Raw genomic sequence first — 22,688 nt, 5'->3', positions numbered from 1 at the left:
TATAAAGATTTTAATAAATCTGTATGATCACGCTGTTTTCTTACATTTATCGTTTATCGGTTCGTTTATCGATTTCATTTATATAGCACATTTAATTACAACAGCAACGTTGACCAAAGTGCTGTACAGAAATTCAAAATAACTAGTACCAAAGAACTTTATTTATTTATTCATTTAATTTTAAGATTTAAAAGGCCTGAAGTATATAAAACAAAACATTAAACTTACTATGTTACAGAAGCCTGTTTGAAGTTATGGAGATCGCTGAGTTAAACACATTTATAGTCAAAAATATAAATGTGCATTTACAAAGTGATTCGTTTTATTTTGAAGGCTGCATGAAAAACGGAAGACCGGAAATAGTTAAATGACACAGGAAACACCGCAGAAGGCAAGCGACTGTAAGTTAAATATTTCCCTTTATATCTTCTACTTTTTCTACCCCAAATAGCTCGCTATAATTATGCCATGTCCTTTTGAAATCTAAGCCCTTTTTATGGTCATGACGAACGAGAATGACAGCCTCTAACTCCAACATTATTCTAGCATAACAAATCCGGTTAATGGCAAACGCTAGCATAAGCTAACTGCAGCTGTCAAATTTATCAGCAAAGCTTGTATTCTTTTCTGTAACAAAACGAAAGAGCTATTTAATCATTGCAGCAGTTGGCTTTAACGTGTCCGACGAAAGAAAATAACTGGGAAATGGCCTATTTGTGTCATTCTACAGTGTTAGCGACATTACGATTAGCTGTGCCAAACTCCGTTAAAATTTCTGTCTTATTAAAGTAAATTTGGTGTTGCGTTGTGTATGTAGCAATACACGTAGTGATGAAACTTCTTACTAGTAATCATTGACTTCTGGTAAATTCGGGAAGGTGATACTACGTTAATAGCTATAAAAAATCATCTTCTTGTCTTGCTTAGCTGTGACCCCTCCTTTGTTTTGTTTACTTTTCGATTAGTGCTGAATAACATTGGGGTTGTTCATAAAGCAGATGTATTATTAAAATGAAAACCTATGTGATGCTCAAAGCATTAAATTGGCACTTCATTTACCAGATGCTGTAATCCACTGCGCTATATTCAACGGGTGCTATTCTCTGCAAATATAGAAATGCTTTATGAAGATTTCATTCAGAAACCGCCTTCTTTCTTACGTCGACCCCACCTTGCAACTAATCTCTTGGGTTTTTGTTTTATAAATAAATACATAAAATCTGCAGTAGTGACTCATTGGCAGGTGGTATGATTACTCCTAATTGCCTTTGAAGTAGTAAGAAGTGATTGCTAGTGTGATGAAATTACACTTAAAACACCTTAGTGGCACTTGGAGAACAAAAAAGAAAAGACTTGGAGAGTGAAAATAAGAAAAAAGAAATAAAGTGATCACACTCAGTTACCTCATGTGACAGAGAAAGGCACTGACTGGAAAACAAACTGATAAGACTAAACATTAGTATATTTCAAATTAGGTAACTTGACTTGTTTTTGAGAATTAATTTGGTATGATTGTTATGTTCTCTCAGAATGCTCATTCAGTTCATGTGAGAATCATATTACCTCATTACCCCTGCATGAATGGCACACTTATCTTGGATGATTATGAGGTATAATTACATTGTAATGTGGCGCATGAAAGATGATCACTTCTTGTGGTTGAAGCTACTGTTAGTTCTGATTTAGGTCAGTGCACCTGTGAGGCTTTTATGAATATTTTCTGTCCAGTTAATGATTATTTACTATTGATTTGTGTACCCATTACAGCTTTTATATTTGAGAGGGTGAAATCAGTGAATTTTTGTTTGTTTCCTGAAATAGACCACAAACACACTAATTCTCACTGAGTGGATTGTAAGATGAACTGATTTAAGTGGTTGTATTATGAAAGCACATCTTGAATTTCAACAGCTAAGCAATTGCAACAATTTGACCCTTAACAGGAAAACGCATTGTTTTACTACAAGGCTGTAGTGCTGAAAATTCTCAACACTCGGGTATAAATCAGTGCAGGATGTAACTGACCTACGATATGTTTAGTGTTTATTCCTGATGCTGCTCGTCTGTCACACTTCAGTTGCACTACAAAGTTACAAAGTGAAAAATCACGTTGTTCAGAATCACTTTTGTCATTCACCTCAAGAATCCTTAGCATAATGCTGCCTCAATGATGAGCATTGCTTCTTTTTGTTTTCTAAATATTCTAACCAGTCTGTGTTAGTCAGAGATCAAGAAAGTGCATTTCAACATTTCAAGCTGTGGCTGCACATACAATCACTCCTAGTATATGTAAACAGTGAGATACAACTTAATATACATAAAGACCTCCCAGATATTATGTAAACGCTCATTAAGTTTAGTGTTTTCAGACAGAACACAGTTTAAGCCTCTGTAATCCTTTTTCTTGTGTGCTTTTTTCTAATGTTGTTACACATACTTTCTTTAAATAGCTCTATCCCAGGGAAGCAGTTCTTTACCATGTGTGTTAGTTTAACTGATTGATTGTATGACAGAGTGAATGAGAGCAATTTGATTGACAAGTCAACAGCAGGCTGGTGCCGTGTCATAGAAATAAGATGTCGATCATTCGAGTTGAGGTCCACGGTAGCAATTCTACAGTTAGAGCCTACAGAGCTCTGTGTATCACTTCTCTTTCTTTAGTCCAGAGTCAGCATTGGTGACAGGGGAAGGTGGGGGGTGGCTACACTGATCCATTTCCTGTCCCCTCCTGGGGCTCTAATTGAAAAATTTGGGTGGCCCTGTTGTTTGTTTTGGTGGAATGTGGTGGGCTGCGTTTTTTCTTTTTCTCTTTAGAATTTCCTGAGTGACGCTGCTCCGTAGACCTCGGGGTGAATCAAGTGATGGGGGCTGGGCTAGACTTTGTTTGTAGCGGCACTTTTTGCTTACCCCTTTCTGCTTTCTGCCCCACCTGGCATTACCCAGCCTACACACAGAGCGTGCTGGGCCACTGGTCTTCACTCTGGGGTTTCTGTGACCTTGTCAGATCTAGACAGGCAATGGGGCTGTGGCCCCGTGAAAACAAACATGACATAAGTTCTGTCAACTCTTTTTTTTTTTTTTTTTAATAATTTTTTTTTACATATTTTAATACAAAATGAATAGGTCAATGATTATTTGTTAGCTTGGTAATCAATTTTGTTGCCTGCAACTTTTTATTTGGACTTTAATATATATTAGCTCTATGCTGATTTTTTTGAGATTTTAATGTATTTTAGACTGAAATGATATAAACTCTTCTTAAACATCATATGAGACTACAACAGAGGTGAGTAACATTATTCTCTAGAAGGCAGATAAAATCCCAAAGGCTCTCTTATTGGAGAAGTGAACTGAAACCTGTTTACAGGTTACAATTGTATCATAAAAAAAACCCCAAACACTCAACAATGTATGAACATTTAAATGACCTAAAATCATGCCAGTTGTCTGACATGTACACCAACACAGATCACAGATGAAACACTGGAATCACGTCATTCAGACTCGCTGCCGTCATTCACCTCAAGATTGCTTACTATATTGCTGCTTCGTTGATTTGTTTATTTTATGAGGTTTATTTTACTTTTTTTTTTTTTAACTAGTACCAGCAGTCACCAAGTGTAGTAAAAGTAAAGTAAAATAAATGTTAGCTACCCTGTATAATTGGTCAGTTTGGGGGTTGTTTTGTTTGTTTGTTTTGTTTTTTGACAATACACTCCCCAGCTATTCTGACAAATGGGGTAAAACGTTTAATGTGAGTTATGATTTGGCGAAAAATATAACTTATTATTATTATCATTAGTAGTAGTAGTATTAGATTAGCTGCATGATTTTATAAAATTAAGTCTTCCGTCAGTATTCACAATATAATAGAGAAATATATATTAATTTAAACATGGATTATCATCACAACATCATTTCCCCTTAAATTCAAATACAAGAATGATGACTCAAAAACAGGAAATTGGTTTTAAAGAGTAAATATTGCATTTTTGGGACAAAACATTAGACTTATTTTATTTATTACATTAAACGAAATGCTACTATTTTGGGAAAAATACCCTAAATTGCACTCTTTGAAAATTGCTTAAGTGGATTTTGTTTTTAATCATGATTTTGGCTTTGAAATCAAGTAATTGTTCAGCGTTGTTCTGTGGTACTAAAATAAATATTTGGGTTGTTTATAAGACAAAATATAGGTTTAAAACTTGAGCATAGGGAAATAGTGATAGACGTATATCAATATTCATATGCTAGACCAGGGATGTCAAACATAAGACCTGGGGGGAAGAATCCGGCAAAGACTCGAGTCCCACCCGCTGGACGGCTTTGGGAAATATGATGGAGGGGGTAAATTTGTGGACTTTTAACTATATTTGTATCATTTTTACGGCTTTTCCTGCTGATAATGACTTCCCCACAGCCATTCATAGTACACCAAAGTAGTCAAATAATAAACAAGTAAATGGCAAAAAAGGTCATGATTTTCACTGTGTACAGAGATTTCAGTTTAAAAAGTATTCTTTATAAATACACTTTTACTGTAATTTTACACATTTTCATGTAGGAAAAACTGAGGTGTGCTGTTGAAATTGCAATTCTTTATCTTATGTTAACCTATCTCAGGGATTAAATGTTCAGTTAGACATCTGTACACTGACAAAAAGGGTAGTTTCACTCATCTAGCCCATTTAAGATCAAAATGTGTGGGGCAGTCTGTTGTCCTCGAGGTAAAAATGAGTTTGACTGTATCCCTGTGCTAGACAGACCGAGTGTAAATTCAACACAATATTGGCAGCTTTGTGAAGCATTAGACATAGTAAATGACTTGATGCTGTAAACCTTAATAATTAATTACAAGCCCACCAAAGTGTTTTAGTGTAAGCAGCGGTCTTTGTATAACTCCTGGTAGTATATGAGTGGATGTTTCTCACGCTGGCGATGTGTTGTTTTTAAATGTGAAAAAGCTGGGGCAGCAGTGTTATAACCTGGCTTATGAAGGTTCAAACTGCTCAGTTTCGCCTTGTCATTGGGCAGAGCCGCCTGTCTCCAGCCTGTTAATCCTCTGAAAACATTGTCTTGCATTTGCAGGCCTATACTTCATGTTTGTGTTTATTAGTACAGGATTTTTATATGGGAAATTGGGGACTCCGCTTCATTAGGCATAACTTAGTAAAACACTTGAGACTGACAAACAAATAAACAGATAGCCCTAAAGATAACAGACCCTGTAGGCAGACATCATGATGCTTGGCCAGTGAACCAGAAGCACACATCTGATCATTTGCTCTCCTTCTCTGTCACGGAAAAGTCTCCGTGAGGGCTGAGACTGGCTGCTCGCAGTAGAAGAGCTGACTCATTGTCAAAATGACTGGTCAGTAGTTCCAGCATTTGTTAGCATTTGGTCCCTTTCTGGCTTTGAGCTGCATGGCCCCATCTACACCTTAGAGGTATGCAGTAGCCTGGGTGTGAGCAAACACCGAGGAGGTTTTTTTCAGACTCCACCCAGGCTGTGTGATCAGGCCAGTCATCTCAAGCTGGGTGATGTTTGGCCGGCTCTGTGCATTCAGGGGAGTGGGGGGGATCTTTGATGGAATCTGGTGTTTGGGTTACGTTAGAGAGCACAGCGTGAAATGGTGAATGTGTGTCTGCAAGAGGTACCGAGCCACTAGAACAGCCTGTTAGATTTTCTAATGATGGGGGGGCTTTGAGTGTGATGAGCTGTCTAAATGGGTCCCTTTGTGCCCACTAAACCTATCACACTCTTCCTTTGACACACACATTCACACACCAATCACTGCCATATGTGGATCACCTTTAAATACTCAGTAGCTAATTATCTGCGGTATAAACGCTGTAGTCATGACATGTGTTCATATGCCTGGTCAGATACCATAGATGGTCACCATATATCAATAGCAGTTATGTCTAAAGCCTAAGATTTTGGGGGGGCATTTCCTGGAAGACTATTGGGAGTATATTGATTCCCTTTTCACCAAAGACAAAAAAATTGGGGAGAAATGTTTGGGGTCTGATATGGAGCTAATCATTTAAATTAAAAACTCATCATATTCAGCTATTATTCGGTTTCCTTTATCTAGTGGTTGTATTTCAATTCATAATAATAAAATAATGAAAATGTCTGGGATGGACTGATATATCGGCCTCGTTTAGTGATATTGGCATATCTTCAAATAATTTTTTTGGGTACCGGCACCGGATATCCCCTCCAAATTATTTTTAATAACTATATTAGCCCAGAATTTTGCAGTCATTTGTAAAAATGTTCATACCAGTCATTCAGACGTGAATTCGATGGTTTTACATTCCTTTGTTTGTGTAAACCAGTACCACCAGTGTAAAATCCAAATATCACAGAAAAGCTACAAATCCTCACTTTTGAAGAGCTGGAATTAGCCAATGTCTGTTTTCTGTTTTATATTTGCCTTAAAACAACTTCCTGTTTTTTACCTGTATTGTTTATTTGTATATATATATATATATATATATATATATATATATATATATATATATATATAGACAAATACACATCATTTACAGGCTAAGCTGATTTATAGTTGGTCATTTTTTTTATTTTTAATTGAACACAATAAAAACAGACAATGGAGCACTTAACAAAAAACTGAAGTACAGTGAAACTATGTCAGTTGAGAAATTCTTCTGTTTTTAGAGTCTGTCAGACTGATTCTTTACATTTTGAGCTCATTACAGCTACACATCAGTTCTAAGGTTCTAGTGACATCAGATGACGGTTTATGAATCCATTTTAATGGATTCTCTTTTCCTAGTACCTTATTTGAAGTAACAGTAAAGTGTAGTCAACATGAGTTGGGCTGTTTATGCTTTTAACTGTAATTATGTTAAAACCAGAAACATTCTGCAACAATATTCTTTTATATAATTCTTTAACTGTTATACATTTGATCATAATACATAATAAAACCCGATTTAATCCTGTTTGAAAAATACTGGAAATAGTAACATACTTGCTGGTAGCCTGTTGAATTAATGCATCAGATCAGAACGTGCACTCAATAAAAAATATAAACATCAAATGCTCAATTTATATGCAAGACATTCCATTGGGATTCTAAAATGTATATCTTTTCTGGGGGTTTTTGTTGTTGTTTTTGTTGGATCAAGAAATGTTACAACGAAATGGTTTTATCTGACAAAACTATTTTAGAGATTTAATGGAAAGTCTTTCATTTGTGTCTGCATTTTCCAGCGCTGAGCCAAGGAAGGGTGGTCACTTGTTAGTGGTTCTGCAAAAAGATCCTAAACCTTGAAGCTTCCATACAGATTAGAGCCAACCCTGCTGTTTGTTAGTGAGCCTCCAAGGAAAACAAACCTGCCTTTTAAGTACTAGAGAGAGAAGGGTTGGAGTTGGTGGTATTGAAGGCGGGGAGGAGGTCATGGTTGGAGGAGACTCGAGCAGGACGAAAGAGGCTAAATCTGTTAATGTATCATCATTGTTTGTTGGCCTCACTTGTTAGAATTAAGTGGGGTATCATCTTAAGGATCTTAATGCCCCCTAGAGGCTGATACCTCTGCAAGTCTTGCAGAAAATGTTGCCTGCCTCATAAGTTTCCAGTTGGAGATTAAGATTTTGTTTTTCTTTTCATGCTACTTTAAGGAAAATCCATTCACAGTGAAGCCTCTGCCCGTATGAAGTTATAGTTTCTATTACCTTGTTTTCAGTTTATTTGTAGTGGTGCATGACATGAGACTTGTGCAGAGGTCTCCGTAGTTTCTGTGTGACTCTGTGCATCGCATGTGTGTGCGTGCACGCTGCTGCTATAGAGAGGGGTCTGGGCAGTGTTCCCGTGTCCATGCACAGCCCCCAGAGTAAAGTAAACACAGCGGCTCTTTTCTCATCCAAGCCGTCAGCAGGCTCTCCCCAGGCCCGCGCCAGAGACCACACACCCAGACCACACACACACATGCACGCACACACACACACACACACACACATACACACACACACACACACACGAGCTGCCTGGACCTCTTTGCAGATCCTTCCACACACTTGCATACGCAGAGACCACACAACACCAGCTCGGGCCCCTCGCACGCAACCTAGCTGAGCTGTCATTCTGCCCAGAGTGTGTGTAGGTGTGTGTGTGTGTTTGTGTGTGTGTGGGGCCAGGCTATCTGTGTGTTTGTGCACGTGTATTTCCAAAATTAGTGGGGAAAGGATAGAAACACTCCTGAATGCAGAATTAGAATTATAGAAAATAAAGAGCTCTGTCCTCTGCACCCTTGCTGCTCCCACTCTAAACATGTGGGATTGATGAAGGATATACCAAGCTCTTGTTTTAGACCTGTTAACCTCTTATCTTCTGCATGTCACACCCATAGCCCCTCCATTTCCTCTGACAAGCACAGGGCAGCAGCAACAACATGAGGTAAATCCCGCTGGAGGTTTTATGTTAACTGTTCGATGTCAGGGTAATTGGGGACAGGGGCTGTAGTGTGTGTGTGTGTGTGTGTGTGTGTGTGTGTGTGTCAGTGGGGTGAGATGAGGTTGCTTTGTGCTCCTGTATTTTTGCTTTTTCATGAGCCATTTTTTAAATATAGTTTCCTTAAACCCTAGTGCTACATGTCCAATATTCAGCAACTGTTGAGTTGTGAGTTGCATGTGATTAGTACTGCACTGATGCGTCTCAACCGTAATTGCTGCTACAGAATATGTATAGACATTAATTTAGGTTATTGATTATTATTATTATTATTATTATTCCAGGAAGTTTCACAAGTTTTTAATGCTACATGGGCATTTTCCTGAGTTGGCACAGAATATTTTGCTGTTCAATGTAGGACTGTCACCATGTCAGATTTTTACTCTAAGTTATTGAGTTTGAAAAAGTGCTTGGATGTTGCAAAACGGTCATTACTTTACTAAACCTCATCAATTATACATTTATTAACAATATTTAATAATAATTACTGACACTGGCTATCATCAGTACACACATGAAGCACATGTTGAAAGAAAGGTTTATTTGCACTCACCATGTCAAATCAAAAGCAATTGTGAATGTAGATATAACTAATGATAATTGATAAATATGTCTTTAGTTGAATTAAATTCAACTAAATGAATAATAAAATTAATTTAGTTGAATTTTATTATGTAATCTTTTAAAAGACAGCAACTTGATTAGGTATCTTCAGCATACATATCAATAGCATATTATTATTATTTTAGGATGGTTTTAGATTTTCAGATTTGAATAAAGAAGTTTGCACACTTTAGATTTAGTTTTAGATTTTCCATATTAATGAGAACTTTAAATACAAGTGAAAAAAAGTTTGTGAGAGTCTGTAACCTGTACAAAAGCATACAAAAAGAACAGTTAAATTAAATTAAGATAAGCACAAGCTGCACCCATAAATGTAGTTTATGGGTCCTGATGTAGGGTTTCTGCCTTTTTTGGCCCCCTGCCAGGATTATGTGTGAATATTTATTCATGTTTTTATTTTTATTTAGAACAAAACTACAAGCGTTAAATTTAACTTATCTTATTATCTTGCTATTCTTGATAAACTGAGGTGAATAAAAAAACAGCTTTAAAACTTTAAAGAAATTAGAAATGGGATTAAAAAACAGGCAGATGTTATTTTATGTAGGCTAACAGAATAAAGTAAATGCTGGAAGTGGGAAATCATCATCTTGTGTCTAACCACTAATAGTTAGCGTTATAGTCATAGTTAGAGTTAAATTATTTGAGTGCAGTATTAAATCCTAGCGAATCCCAGCCCATTGCCCCTTGGTGTTTCAGGGCTAACAACTTTTCTGTTGGAAACCTTGTGTCATATGCAGAGCCTGCTGCAGGTGTTGAAAGTTTCACTTTTTTGTTGTAGTCTTTATAACAAGCAGAGTAATCAAATGTTGTGCTCTGTCGATTTTTATTTCCTTGACTTTAAGAGCCTCTGTTCATTCTTGGAAGTCTAACTTGTACACCTACAACTAATTATTGGCCATATAACTGTGCAAAGGGTTACCAGCATGAACACACTGAAGGTCCAGTCCATGTGAACTCCTGAATTGTTTGTGGAGAACGTGTTTTGGCTGCCGAGCAAAAGGGCGGAAGCCTTTCTCAAGCTGTTTCAGAGAGTCTTGACTGGTCAGCCTTTTTGAGACCTGGCAGTAATTTATTAGCAAACATCTGTGCTGCTGAAATACATCCTTTCATATTTTTTTTTCCTTCATTTGGAACCTTTCCTTGTCTTCCTTTACTCAGGCCCAACATGAACTGATTTGCATGGGTGCTCCTTCTTTGGTGCCATAATCTGTTCAGCATTGTGTGGGCTTATGTGGAATGATTGGGGAGGCCAGGTTTATTTATCCTGTTCTGTGAGGTTTACATTCTTCCTTTCCTCCCTGCTCTCTGTCTGCTCCTTCATTCTTGGCTAGCGTCTCTATTTTTCCTATTATCTGAGAGATAACTGCTGCAATGCATACATTGTTTGGAGAAGTTCAGGGTGGAAAATGAACCCTAGCTGCCAGCCAAAATGTTACTCATATTTTGCCAACTCTAGTCAGTACTAAATAACATAATATTGGGCTGCCTGGAAATTTAGTAAGAAATGTTTGGGGAATTTCATAAAAAAAAAAAAAAAAAAAGCTTACATTTTTTGTTATTAGGATAATGTTTTTACATTCACTTGCTATGGTTCTATGTTGATATACAAAGATGTTTTTCTTCCCCTGATCTTCAGATTCATGCTGGGAATGCTTGTACACTGCAGTCGTTTGACAATACTTTGCCCAGTCGTGGGGCAGTAATTATTTAGTATTATAAATGGTAAATATTTTCAGTCAGTTTAAATCAATATGTTATGCTTTAAATATGTCAAAATGATAGCAGATTGCTTTTACTGTACATTACAAGCTGACAAGCTTTACATGGTTTTTATGATGAATAAACAGTGGTTAAAAAAAAACAGAAAGGTGTCAGGCTAACAGTAGAAAATCAGGCAAAAAAAATCACATGTTTTTACTTTAACACTGTTTTCGTTTGAACTAATTAACGGATTGTCCAAACCTCTGTTTAATGTTCGGTCTGTAGGCTGCTTCATTGATTTTTACACAGATTGCTCTGTCAGTGTGCAGCGTTCCGTGTTACTGACCTCATTCTGTTGTATATGCCTCGCTTTCTTTTGCCATGTCCAGGTGCTGATTGACCCAGATTACCTGTTCACCTCAGGTCACCATGTCTCGTGCCCGGCAGCCCCCGCTCGTCACGGGCATATCGCCCAAAGAAGGTGCAGCCTGGACCAAAGTCACGATCCGTGGAGAGAACCTGGGCACGGGCCCAGCCGACCTCATCGGTAATCCGTTTTCTAACCACATAGCTAACCACACAGGCGGCCCTGTCTGTACTGTACTGTGTAACATAAATGTCTGTTACACAGTATTGATATTTTTATGGAGAGTGACATCCATATTTAACTTGGTCCTGTTTTGCATGCGAATTATCCATATTTCTTTTGTTTTTTTCAAATGTGCACATGTGTATTTCTACAAATGAATATAATACAGAAATATACAGTTTATCAACATTTTTAGATCTGTACACAGAACTGTCTACACAAGATATCAACACATTAACTAATTAATTAACAGGAGTGAGAATAAAACTATAAATAATGAATGATGACTTATTTTCATATGTTTATTTACTATTTGTATTACTATGTGGTTCACTGAGAGAAAGTTGCTGGCTTGAATATTTTGTAATTGTCACTTGCATTCGCTTCTTTTATTGATGTAGCCCCAATCCCTATTTTTAAACAGCTGCTGTAGAGTTTGTCTTTCATTATTTATTATGTAAAACAGGAACTATACCTGTTTTTTTCTGCTCTGGAATAAGAAATTCATGACCAGTTCACAACAGTTTCATAAGTTGAGCACAGAGCTGTTTAAACTTTACTCATTTAATCCCCAAATATGCAATCAATATTGTATCAAATTTTTAACACATGTGAGCAACACTCAATTGTTAATTTCTGACAAATATTGAAAGCATTGAAAAATATGGAAAAATAGAAGTCTTTCCAAAAGTAGACCAACACCATTCATAAAGTCCTTAAAATATAATACCTACTTTCATTTTTGTTGCAGTTGTAATCACAGTTTCTTGTACTGTAAATTCTTTATACATTTAGAATGACCTTTACTTTTTTCACACAAACGCACATATAGAAAATGCCCCATTAAAAAAGTCCAAATTCGCCAGATAAACTTTGACTTTTGTTTTGCTTTTTGTGTGACTGATTACACTCAAAAAACATTTTACTGCGATCATTTTACAAATCTAGCATACACTAATGTGAAAATTAGTTTTCACGTTATTTTTCATTAAACAAAAAACATAATTCTACAGCTATACAGGTGGGCTACCACCATCTTGTTGTCATCACACTGATATCCTACTTCTGTGATTTTACTGGAGGTGAGGAAAGGAGAGGGGCAGTCCAGAAGACTCACACACTTGGCAAGCCGTGAACTGGCCGGTGATAGAGGTCTATTTCTAACCATGAATGCCCCAGGGCCTGGAATTATACAATTAGATATGCACAAATGTGTGTGAGTGCTTATGTATTCAAACAAAGTGGCCAGTAGAGAACAGAGGCAGGAAATGGGGCTCTAATGGGCATATTATTCACGGTTTTATGGGCTATTTGTTGATCGGCTCTTGTGGGCTTTTGTAACATTTGATTATACACACGTGAAGCTTTCTGAATCCCCTCAGCTGGAAATATCAAACTAATCCTTGTGTATTCCTTCTAGTGCCTAAATAGTATTAGTTAGGGGTTTTAAAAAAGGATGACAGATGCAGGGGCATAGTGCACATTGTGAAAGTAATAAGCCACTTAGCACTGAAGTGGCACTCATTAGCTTAAAGGAGCTGAGTGAGAGGAAGGAAGATCAAGGCCACCCACACCCATCGCAACCCCAACTTGAACTTTGACCCCGGGTGACTAAACTCGCTGATAGACGTCAGAGCTGCCTAAAGTGAGCTCCTCTTGTTTTAGATTGTGTGTCTGCGTGTGCTGCAGTTTGTTTGTTTGCACTGTCACTGCATGTCTGTATCTTTCACTCCTTCCACCTTTTCCCTCTCCCTTCCATCTCAGGCCTGTCCATCTGCGGTCACAACTGCCTGCTGACAGCCGAGTGGATGTCGGCCAGCAAAATAGTGTGCCGCGTGGGACCTGCCAAAGACGACAAGGGAGAGATCATCGTCACCACCAAGTCCGGAGGTCTCGGCACCTCTACGGTCTCCTTTAAACTAATAAGGCCAGAGAGGATTGGTAAGATTGAGATATCACCCTCATGGCATTTGTTATGTGCTAGCCTGGACAAAAAGAGCTGATGCACGTTTAAACAAGGGCTACAGCTAATGATTATTTACATTAGTTTAGCATTAAATTCTCTTTATTCATTGTGTTTCTCTTTTTGTATATAAAATGTCATAAGATATTCAACATTTGGGTTATTTAGCCACAAATGGCACGCTAAAGCATTTGAGTAAATCAAAAAACAACCTTACATGGAGAAAAATGAGTGACCTGAGGGAGAGGACATTAAAAAATAGCTGAAATAACTGAAAAAAACATAATAATAATTTTGACAAAACAATTAATGATTTTTAAGAAAAAGAATAGGACTAACTGGGCATGTGTGATTCTCTAAAGCCAGCCACACATCAGTGATGTTTTTTAGATGAACTCACATTGTTTATTTGACTTGAAACATTCTGACCAGAAACTGATGAAAAGGCACAGGCACGTGTGATTGGCTGAAGTCGACCACACATCAGCGATGTTGCTCAAATGAGCAGACTGTGTTTATTCTTTTGGCTGTAAAGTTGGCATTAGCATTTAACTAAGGCCGTCCATGTTCGTCAGTTTTTCATACCCCAAAAGAATGTGTGTTTTCAACACATGCTTTGTGCCATGTATATGTTGCATGTTTTTAGTGAAGTTGTAAAGTTTTGAGTCACTATAAATTCCTTGACAAGAGCCTCCAAGTGTACTGTGTAATTAATTAGGTCAGGTACTGTATCTTCAGAGTACAGTGGTCAGAATTTGCACTAAATTTAAGTTAAAATAATTTACAACTGAAAAATAAATGCATATTTGTCGTGCATTTGCATGTTTGAGTCACTGTCTGTGTGTGTGTGCGTGTGTGTGTGAGTACATCTGTATTATGGAGGATATCTCGGTCACAGCGTCTCGCCTGTCCTGTCCACAGGTATCCTAGATCAGTCTGCAGTATGGGTGGATGAATTAACCTTCAGGACAGACCGCAACAAAGGAATCTCTCCACTGTCACTGCGCCCCAGCAACCCCCTGGGCATCGACATAGACAAGTATGAACCAAGAGCGTACAAATACACATGCAGAAAAATGGCTCGGCACAATCCCACCGCCATAAACACAAGTGCTCCAGCCATTGAGTCATGGTTTACATCCCTAAACAGAAACAAACTCTCCCCATATGCCAGCGTTTGAAATATTATGCCAGCACAGCAATGGCTGAACAGCCTCTAACCGCTCACACAGGCAGTGGAAACACAATAATTGTGTATAAAGCAGACAGGATGACGATAAAGAGATAAAAGCTAAGGCAGCAAACCCACACATTTGTAGAGCGCCTGAGAGCAGCGAACATGCTGCTGCCTCCCACGTGCCTGGCAGGGAATACACAAGTTGTAATGTATAGTTTGCGTTGTCATGTTCTGGCATTTCTACCTTAGTGTTTGTTTGGTTTAGGGGCCGGGGGCAAGTGACCGCTCATGGTCAGGAGCAAGACCCCCATAAACAGGCTGTAGCATTCACTTGCTCCTAGGGATGCATTAAGCAGGCACTATGTGAAGCATATAAGATTCTCTTTGATTATAATATACAAACACGCTATCGCTATCTGTGTCCCAGCAGTTGCTCTTAATTTGTTACACAAAGGCACTCAGAAGGTAGAGATGGTTTTTGTTCATCATAAAGCATCACCCTGTTGTCTGTCTGGTCTGTGTGTTTGTGTACATTTTTGTGTAGTGACGTCCCTGGAAGGTTACTCAGCTGGGCTGTTTGCACCAGCTGTTCATAACGTAATGCTTGTACTAGTTAAAACTTCCAAGTGTTTGAACAACTTCAGACAGATTGAGCATTAAATGGTTACACTCACTGAATATTAACTGTTTGTTATGTGTGCTGTATTTCCTACCACGGGTACAATGCTTGGGTAATACCTGTTAATATCCAAGCTTATAAAAAGCTACCTGTGGAGCATTAAAGACCAGTAAATTAGGGGTTCACCAGCTTTGTTGACTGAGCATCTTGTCAACATATTGTCAAATATAACATTTACTGTTGTCAGTGGTGATATTTCAAGGTTTACTAACAAAGTTGGCCCTAGCTAAATGTTCAAAGGCAACTTGATGAGGAGCTGAAAAACTGCTTGTTTAGTGTTTGCTTGCCACAAAAGATGGAGAAGTTACAAAGACAAAATAAAAGAAAATGGTGTCGGCATCTGCATGTGGTCAGATTCCTGCATACTTAAATATTAGCATTAATAGCAGAAGTAAATTTTATCATTACAGGATGAGCACGGAGCTGAGCATAGGAGTTGAAGCCAGAGCTGCTGCAATCCATGCTCCGAGTGGAATCAAGCGGGCTAGGAAGTAATTCAGTTTTAAGTAGATGTCATGCCCGTTCACCGCTGTTTATGAGAGATAAAATTTCCCAAGCCATCATACAGGCCCCCAATGAGCAATGGATGGTGCGAAGGGAAAAACCCAGATTTACAGGAAGAAGGCTCCAGCTGAACTAATAAAAGAGGTGCATATAAGGACAGCAAACATGACAAAACACCAACTACAGCAGAGAATAGGAACAAATTATAAGACATGCAAAAGAAGCATGCATATTAGATATAAATAGGTGCATAATGAGAGCAACGTGGAGTGTGTGTATGTGTGTGTGCACGCCTGCGTGCGAGTACGTCACCGAGTGTGTTCTTTTACATGGATTTTGTGTTTCTGTTACTTAAATGCTGCACTGTTTATGTGGGTTTTGTACATATGTGTGACTGCAGAGTGGGTGGTGGTGGTGCTGGTGGTGGGGAAGGGTTTAGTTTGTGTAGGCCACAGGTCATTAGTAAAGATCAAGCTTCCTTAATGAGTACTGGGTCCTCCAGGGGGAACCAGGCGTCACACACTGCACTTCCCACGCCAAGCTCTCCCAGCCACAGTACATCCCCGCCGGATACTGCCCCCTGCTGGAGAACTTGATCTCCCACACGTCACATTTAAAAATGACTTCAATTGTTTTACGAAGGTCTGCTCACACACAGTTTACTATAAAAACATTTATACGGGTATTTTCTTTATTTTAATTCCACCACAGTTTTTACTCTGTTCTTTTGTTTTATTTAACTGTCGAGTTTTATCTTCATCTTTTTTCTCTCGGTCTTCTTTCAGAGGCAAAATCTCACCTAAAGATTTGGAGCTGACATTTCCAGGAATGAGCGCAGACTTCACCAGTGAGAACTTCTCTGCGACCTGGTACCTCATAGAAAACCATGCTGGCTCCAGGTACACAAGCTCCTACTTTGTCACTCATGTTAAGCTACCATCCCTCATAACTAACGATAGGAAGGAGGAAAGGAAAATAGAAAAACAAGCAGTAAAATATCTCTACCTTTCACAGAGGTCCACCAAAAATTTAAGCTCATATTTTCTTTAACTCAATTAATTAGACACAAAACAGGAGCTTACGGCGTAATACATAAGGTGCATCAGTAAAACTCACACTAATCCTGGTATAGGAGCAAACTCAAGGCTCGTATATCATTTTCAGCAACTGCTGCTGGTTTGTTGTGCCTCTTTGACTGAACTCTTCCAATATTACTCCTTGCCAATAGGTGTGATTAGTGCTGCTATGATCTTATGACTTTACTAACTACTGACTTGGATAAAATAATCAGAGGGCCACACATTACTAACACTAGTATGTTAACAGCTAATTTAAAATATGGTTGCAGGTTACAAGGAAAAATATAACATTCCAGTGTAACAATCTGATTATTATGTTGGAATTGAGTTAAGTAGTAGTTCAGGCTGGATTTAGGTTGTCTGCAGGCTAGTCCCAGACCCCATCATGTTTGACAATTAGCTGAAACAATTCAAATATTCCTGTATAAATCAGTGCAGTAATAAAATATCTGATAGTCAGATGATAATGATCATAATCTGTCACCATATAGTGCAATCTAGGATGGCAATGAATAAACTGAAAAATGTACACATGGGCTGAATCTGAAGTCATTGACTATTTACTATATAGTCAGTTTTGTTAAATAAGTTTAATGTACTGTTTACCACAAAATTGCATATCTGTCTTTTCTCTTACTGATCATAACCTGTTACGTTCTAATTGTGTGACAGTAACAACATAATTATCATAGAGAAAATTACCTAAGAAGATGCAAAAGTGGGGTGGGTTGTTTGTTTTTAATTTAACAGATGAGATCACCACAGAGTAATTTACATAAATAGGTAGTAGCCAGTAATGAATGATTTTGTTTTGTGCCATTAAAATGAGGTTTAATTTTCTTCACTAAGTTTCTACATGTAGACAAGGCAGCCTGCTGACCCAAAAGGCTGTCAGGGCAGAGAAGAGGAGAGTTATTTTGGACTCTCCTGGCTTCCTCTCCCCCTGCTTAGCCTTCCAGTAACCCAGACCCCGGGATTCAGCATTAGCAGGGGCCTCTGTTTGGACCTCACTGGGTGACTGTTTCTTCCTGCGGAGGAAACCTCACCGAGGAGACTGACACACAGACACACGCACTCAAAGTGCCCCCAGATGTGCGTGTGTCTCTGCGCATACAGAAACACACGCACAAAGTTTCAAAAATATGACTGTTTGTTTTGGACTGTTGGTTGCACAAAACCTTCATAGTTTATGTCTTTATTTAAAAAAATGGAAAGTAATCATTAGTTGTAGCTTTGATATACTGACAGTGTCATTTTGTTGTTTTCACAGCTTCGATCAGTTGAAGATTGCAGCCAGTAATCTGAAGAAGCAGGCTACTAAGAAGAACGAGGGGAGTCTGGCCTATGTGAAAGGAGGCCTCAGTACATTCTTTGAGGCTCAGGACGCTCTGTCAGGTGAGGGAATTAACACATTTTTGTGTGCTGTGGAAGTGCCCCAAATGATGTCTGATTAATACACTACATTACAAATCATCACTCTTCACTCTCCTCTTAGAAAATGGCTCTTGATTTTTGGAAGAGTGTGTCTTTGGATTTTTTTTTTTCCCCACATGCGGTTTAGCAGCAGTTGATTAAAGAGGCTCATTTGGATGCCGTGTGAAAGCCCTCTACTTGGCACTGAAGTTGCACTGGCCAACCACAACACAGTTAATTCACCTCCATCAAAATGAGATCAGCTCTCACCTGTCACACACAGTCTCTCGCTTCACTCTGAAAAGTCGACGTAAACACACACACATGCACACACTCACTGACCTCTGCATGCAAAAAAGATTTCAAGGTAGCAGAGACCGACGGCTGTCGCTCTGCCAGGTACCTCAAATCGATTGTTCACTTCATCATTCATACTTTTGTCTGTTTACCCTTTGCTCCCGCCTTAGCTGCTCAGTTACTTCCCCTTACTATTTATATGTACACTTTTCTGCCTCCATCATTATTATTATTGCTTTCCGTATGTTTGTGCCGCGGTTGGAAGAGAGGCAGTGTTTTCATTGTTAGCGGCTGAATCTAAATAAACGGAGCAGCCCAACACAATGCACGCCAGAGTATTAGGACTGATAGTGCCGATAACAGACCCAATATGACCAATGGCAACAATGCGCAGTCATTCTCACGTTCAGACTGAGCGTGCCTACTGTGTGCCAACTGCACCAATGGGAAATGTACAGTTTCCAGGGGTTGAAGGGAAGCAGTGCTCCATGGATGGACTCATGTGACCTGTGACTCACAAGCACATACTATTGTGATGCTTTCTGGCTTGTGTGAATTTTCTGAGATGGATATAAGGCAGCACCTACCAAAGACTTTGTGTCAACTGTATAGAAAATTAATTTGCGTGGAGCCAACAGAGAATTCAGGATGACTAAGTTCCCCTAAACATTCTTCAGATGTCCTAAATGGACCTTTAAAATCTTAAATGCTTGTAGTATAGTCACATTACCACATGAATTTCCAGCACATTATACCTTTCTAAAACAGAAATAGAAGAATCTCTTTATTGTCATTGTATGACATTACGGGTGGTGCTCCTGGGTGGTGCATCAAAACACATTTAGATTTCCCAGTAGGACTGTGTTGTTAAGCTCGTACTTCATAGGTTGACTAACTCTTTCTGGCTTTTTACTTATAAACAGAGTTAACAGTTGGCTGACAGGATAGATTAGCCAATTAAATGATTGTAGCCAGAAAATTAACCCCCAAAATACTAAAATCCGTCATGATTTGGTTTAGTGGGTATCAATAGGCCTCTGAACTTGTTTGCCACCTGCTTGCTAATCTGTAGAAATGAGAAGCATCACTCTTAATGACAAATGTCTTGAGATTAACATTTACTTTTGTTGGTTAAAGTTTTGAAATGCTGAGTAAGGAAATTGCTCTGTGTGCCAGCCAATGATATTTCTGTTCTTTGATATTTCTATGACTCCCCCAAAAATGTCACAAGTTCAATTTAAAAAGTGCTTTTAATAAGTCTTAAATTTGACTTGGTGGTGACCTTTGGGCACCCCGGGATTAGCACGGGGCTGTCTTCAGCTCCAGAGAACTGAAGACAGCTCAATATTTCAGCTCACCCGACGGTACGCAACATGGCTAACCATTTCATTGCATGCAGACACACCAAGAAACTAATTACTGAATGTAGTGGAGCATTTCTAAGCTAACAGAAGGTCACAGGTATTTCACTACGGGAGTATGTGTCTGTGAATGTAGTATATATAGTGTTACATAATCAGATGGCATGAAATGTGTCTTCAAATTACTACTAATGGTGTTATTGATCTTCCTAATGTGTAAACTAGCAGTTTTTGGTTTTTGTCATATTAACTTTCTTCCAGTTGACTAAAGAACCTTTTTATATTAAAGAAATTCAACATCTGAGTAGATTTTTCAAGCTTTGCTAGAGATGTTTCTTTATGTTCAAGCTGTGTTACCACTGATTTTCAAAAGACATTTTTAGTGAACTAAGAACAGAAACTTTCTCATGTTTGAAGAGGAATTATGACTAAAAATTCATTTTTCAACTTCCTGAATCTTGTCTGCTCACTATGACTCATTGCAGGCCTGCAGCATCCTTTTTATGCCAAAATTTGGCTTTCAGTCATAAAAAATGAAGTGGAGGCCCAAAACGGATGGCTCAAGTGGAGCTATTTTGTACATTATGTATGGTCAGCCAAACCGACATACCAGCCAGCATGCTGCTTTTGAGCCTGCCAGCTATACTGCCAGACCTCGTTAACACAGCTGTCAGAGCAACTGTGAATCCTTTCTTTGTCTCTCTTCGATGTTTGGCAGCTCTCTGCAGTTCTGAATTGGTCCAAATGAACCTCATCTGAAAAGTGTCCATTAGAATTAGAAAAAAATTAACAGTGAATAGAAAAACTTAACAGGGCACTTATGTGTTCTCGTGGTTCAGAATGTGCTGCATTAGAAGTTGCTGAATGCTTCCAAGCCTCTTCGTCACCATTACAACATTCTCGTCTCCTGTCATGTTTATTTTCAGTTCTGCTTGCATGTGAGATTTTTATTGATGACTTTTAATAGGCGACGTCTGGAGCTCTTTTTTTTTTTCTTCAATGTAAGTGTACCGCTGCCGACAAGGTGGAAACAACGGAGAGGAGCCAAATGCAGGAAAAGAAATGAGGCAGCTAGAAAATGTTTAGAACAAACAGCAGGATTCTGACTTGAACATCTGTGGACTTTCTGCCTCTCCCTCTCTTCTTCTTGTCCAAAATAATTGCCTCTTAATTGCTCTCCAGTACAGCTAAGCTTCTCCAGCACAAATGGCAAAATAAAATCTCATATCACCTTATCTAATTTAGACTTTGGCAAATCAAGAAACAAGGTTACCCAGCAGAAAACGAGCTGAGAAGAACATCTAAACAGTGATGACGATAAGTGAAAGCTGAAAAGTAGTCCTGTTAGCTTGTTGAAAACAAAATGTTTCTTTAAACTTTACTTTGGATAAACGTCCTCCTTCACACCTCTGCAGACTAATCAGACAAGCAGCAGGTTCAACTCCAGAACCTTTTTGTTATGAAGCAGCTGTGCTGCACACTGCACCACCGTGCTGCACTAGCATATTGCAAGAGTGCATGTTCACTGCACAAAGGAGCTAAAAAAAAGCTCACCAACACATAACAAGACCGAGCGCCGAGAGAAATCTAATGTAAATAAAATGTATATAAATAGATTAAACATGTTTTTAATTTCCATTTGGTAATACTAATTTGTGAAGTCACAACCAAATAAAGTGTCAGTCAGATGCTGTTTAAAAAAACAGATTCATGTTTGCACTTTTGAAACAAAGGCCTTTGAACACCAGCCCTGTGTAGACGTAGAATTAGGTTAATAGGGTATCAGACACAAAGTCATGCTTAACTTTGTCAAGTGTGCTAGTTACCAAGAAGTGCAAAGGTAGAAATCTTACGTTCTGTAAAGGGAAAATTTCAGTGCCTCTGAAAAAGGCTTTACCAGCTTCAAAGGTAAATATCTTCCTCACTTAATGAGGAATAAAGATTTTCTGTTTCTTGTCAGAGGGTCAGAAATGACCAGAAATTGTATGAATTCCTGTCACATAAGCTAACAGTCTAATTGCTTTTACTAGGTGATCAAGCTTACTGCCAGATATACTCAGCTCTGATGTTGGAGGCCACTTGAGTTGGAATGCTGCAAATGTACATTTTTAAGCAGCTCTAAACCCTTGTAAATTTGTATGTTTCAAATTCCTTGACATGTATGAGCTCTGTTTTATAGTTAAGGTAGTGTTTTGTGTTGGTGTTATTTTTATGCTGCTGAAGAAACCCTGTTCACTTGTACATGTTTGTTTGTTTTTTGGGTTTTTTTCTATAGCACCAAATTTCTGTGGATTACAAAGTATTTTGTTTAAGGAATTGTTTAGCAGTTTAAAAAAAACAAACAACAAAAGAAACCCACTGCTTGTGAACCAGCACACACCGGTGAAACACATGGATGGGGTTTGGCTGTAGTGAACATTTGGTCATGGAGCCTCGGTGACAAATGTGACCAAGCCATCAGCCAGACACACAGAGTCAGCCAGTTTGTCTGCGTGCTTCTGGGACGCAGACAAACTGGCTGATTGACTGACTGACAGTCCGTCAGGGACTCTGGGGTTGTTGCCACTAAAATGTTGAAATTTGTGGTTTTTCATTGTTGTGTGAAAAGGAAGTCTCCCATTGACGCAGGAAGCGGAATAGCTACCGTGTTCCAAAAATGCACGATTCCCAGGGCCTATTCCCCGAGTCCCCATCCCCTGCTGGAGTCAAAACATCTCCGACTTTAGAAACCAGGGACACTGTATTTTTATTCTTATTCTTTTTTTTGCCTCGATGGTTCCAGGAAGTTAAGCAGGAGCTGCAGCTCTTCCTC

General features: G+C 38.6%; 1 protein-coding gene across 1 annotated transcript in view; it reads left to right on the top strand.

Moving 5' to 3' along the window:
- The first annotated feature begins 321 nt into the window (after window positions 1–321).
- The window catches only part of exoc2 (exocyst complex component 2), a 47,094-nt gene continuing 24,727 nt past the window's right edge, over window positions 322–22,688 (top strand). Inside the window, exons 1-6 of the mRNA XM_084909447.1 lie at window positions 322–401; window positions 11,204–11,361; window positions 13,168–13,344; window positions 14,288–14,405; window positions 16,512–16,625; window positions 18,076–18,200. Of these exons, the coding sequence (XP_084765573.1) occupies window positions 11,244–11,361; window positions 13,168–13,344; window positions 14,288–14,405; window positions 16,512–16,625; window positions 18,076–18,200 (652 nt within the window). The 5' untranslated portion in view covers window positions 322–401; window positions 11,204–11,243. The remainder of the gene's footprint in view (window positions 402–11,203; window positions 11,362–13,167; window positions 13,345–14,287; window positions 14,406–16,511; window positions 16,626–18,075; window positions 18,201–22,688) is intronic.

The sequence above is a fragment of the Perissodus microlepis genome, chromosome 17 (assembly GCF_051167445.1).
Source record: "Perissodus microlepis isolate ML-2025 ecotype Zambia chromosome 17, ASM5116744v1, whole genome shotgun sequence".
NCBI lineage: Eukaryota > Metazoa > Chordata > Actinopteri > Cichliformes > Cichlidae > Perissodus > Perissodus microlepis.
This window is presented reverse-complemented; position numbering and strand designations above follow the sequence as displayed.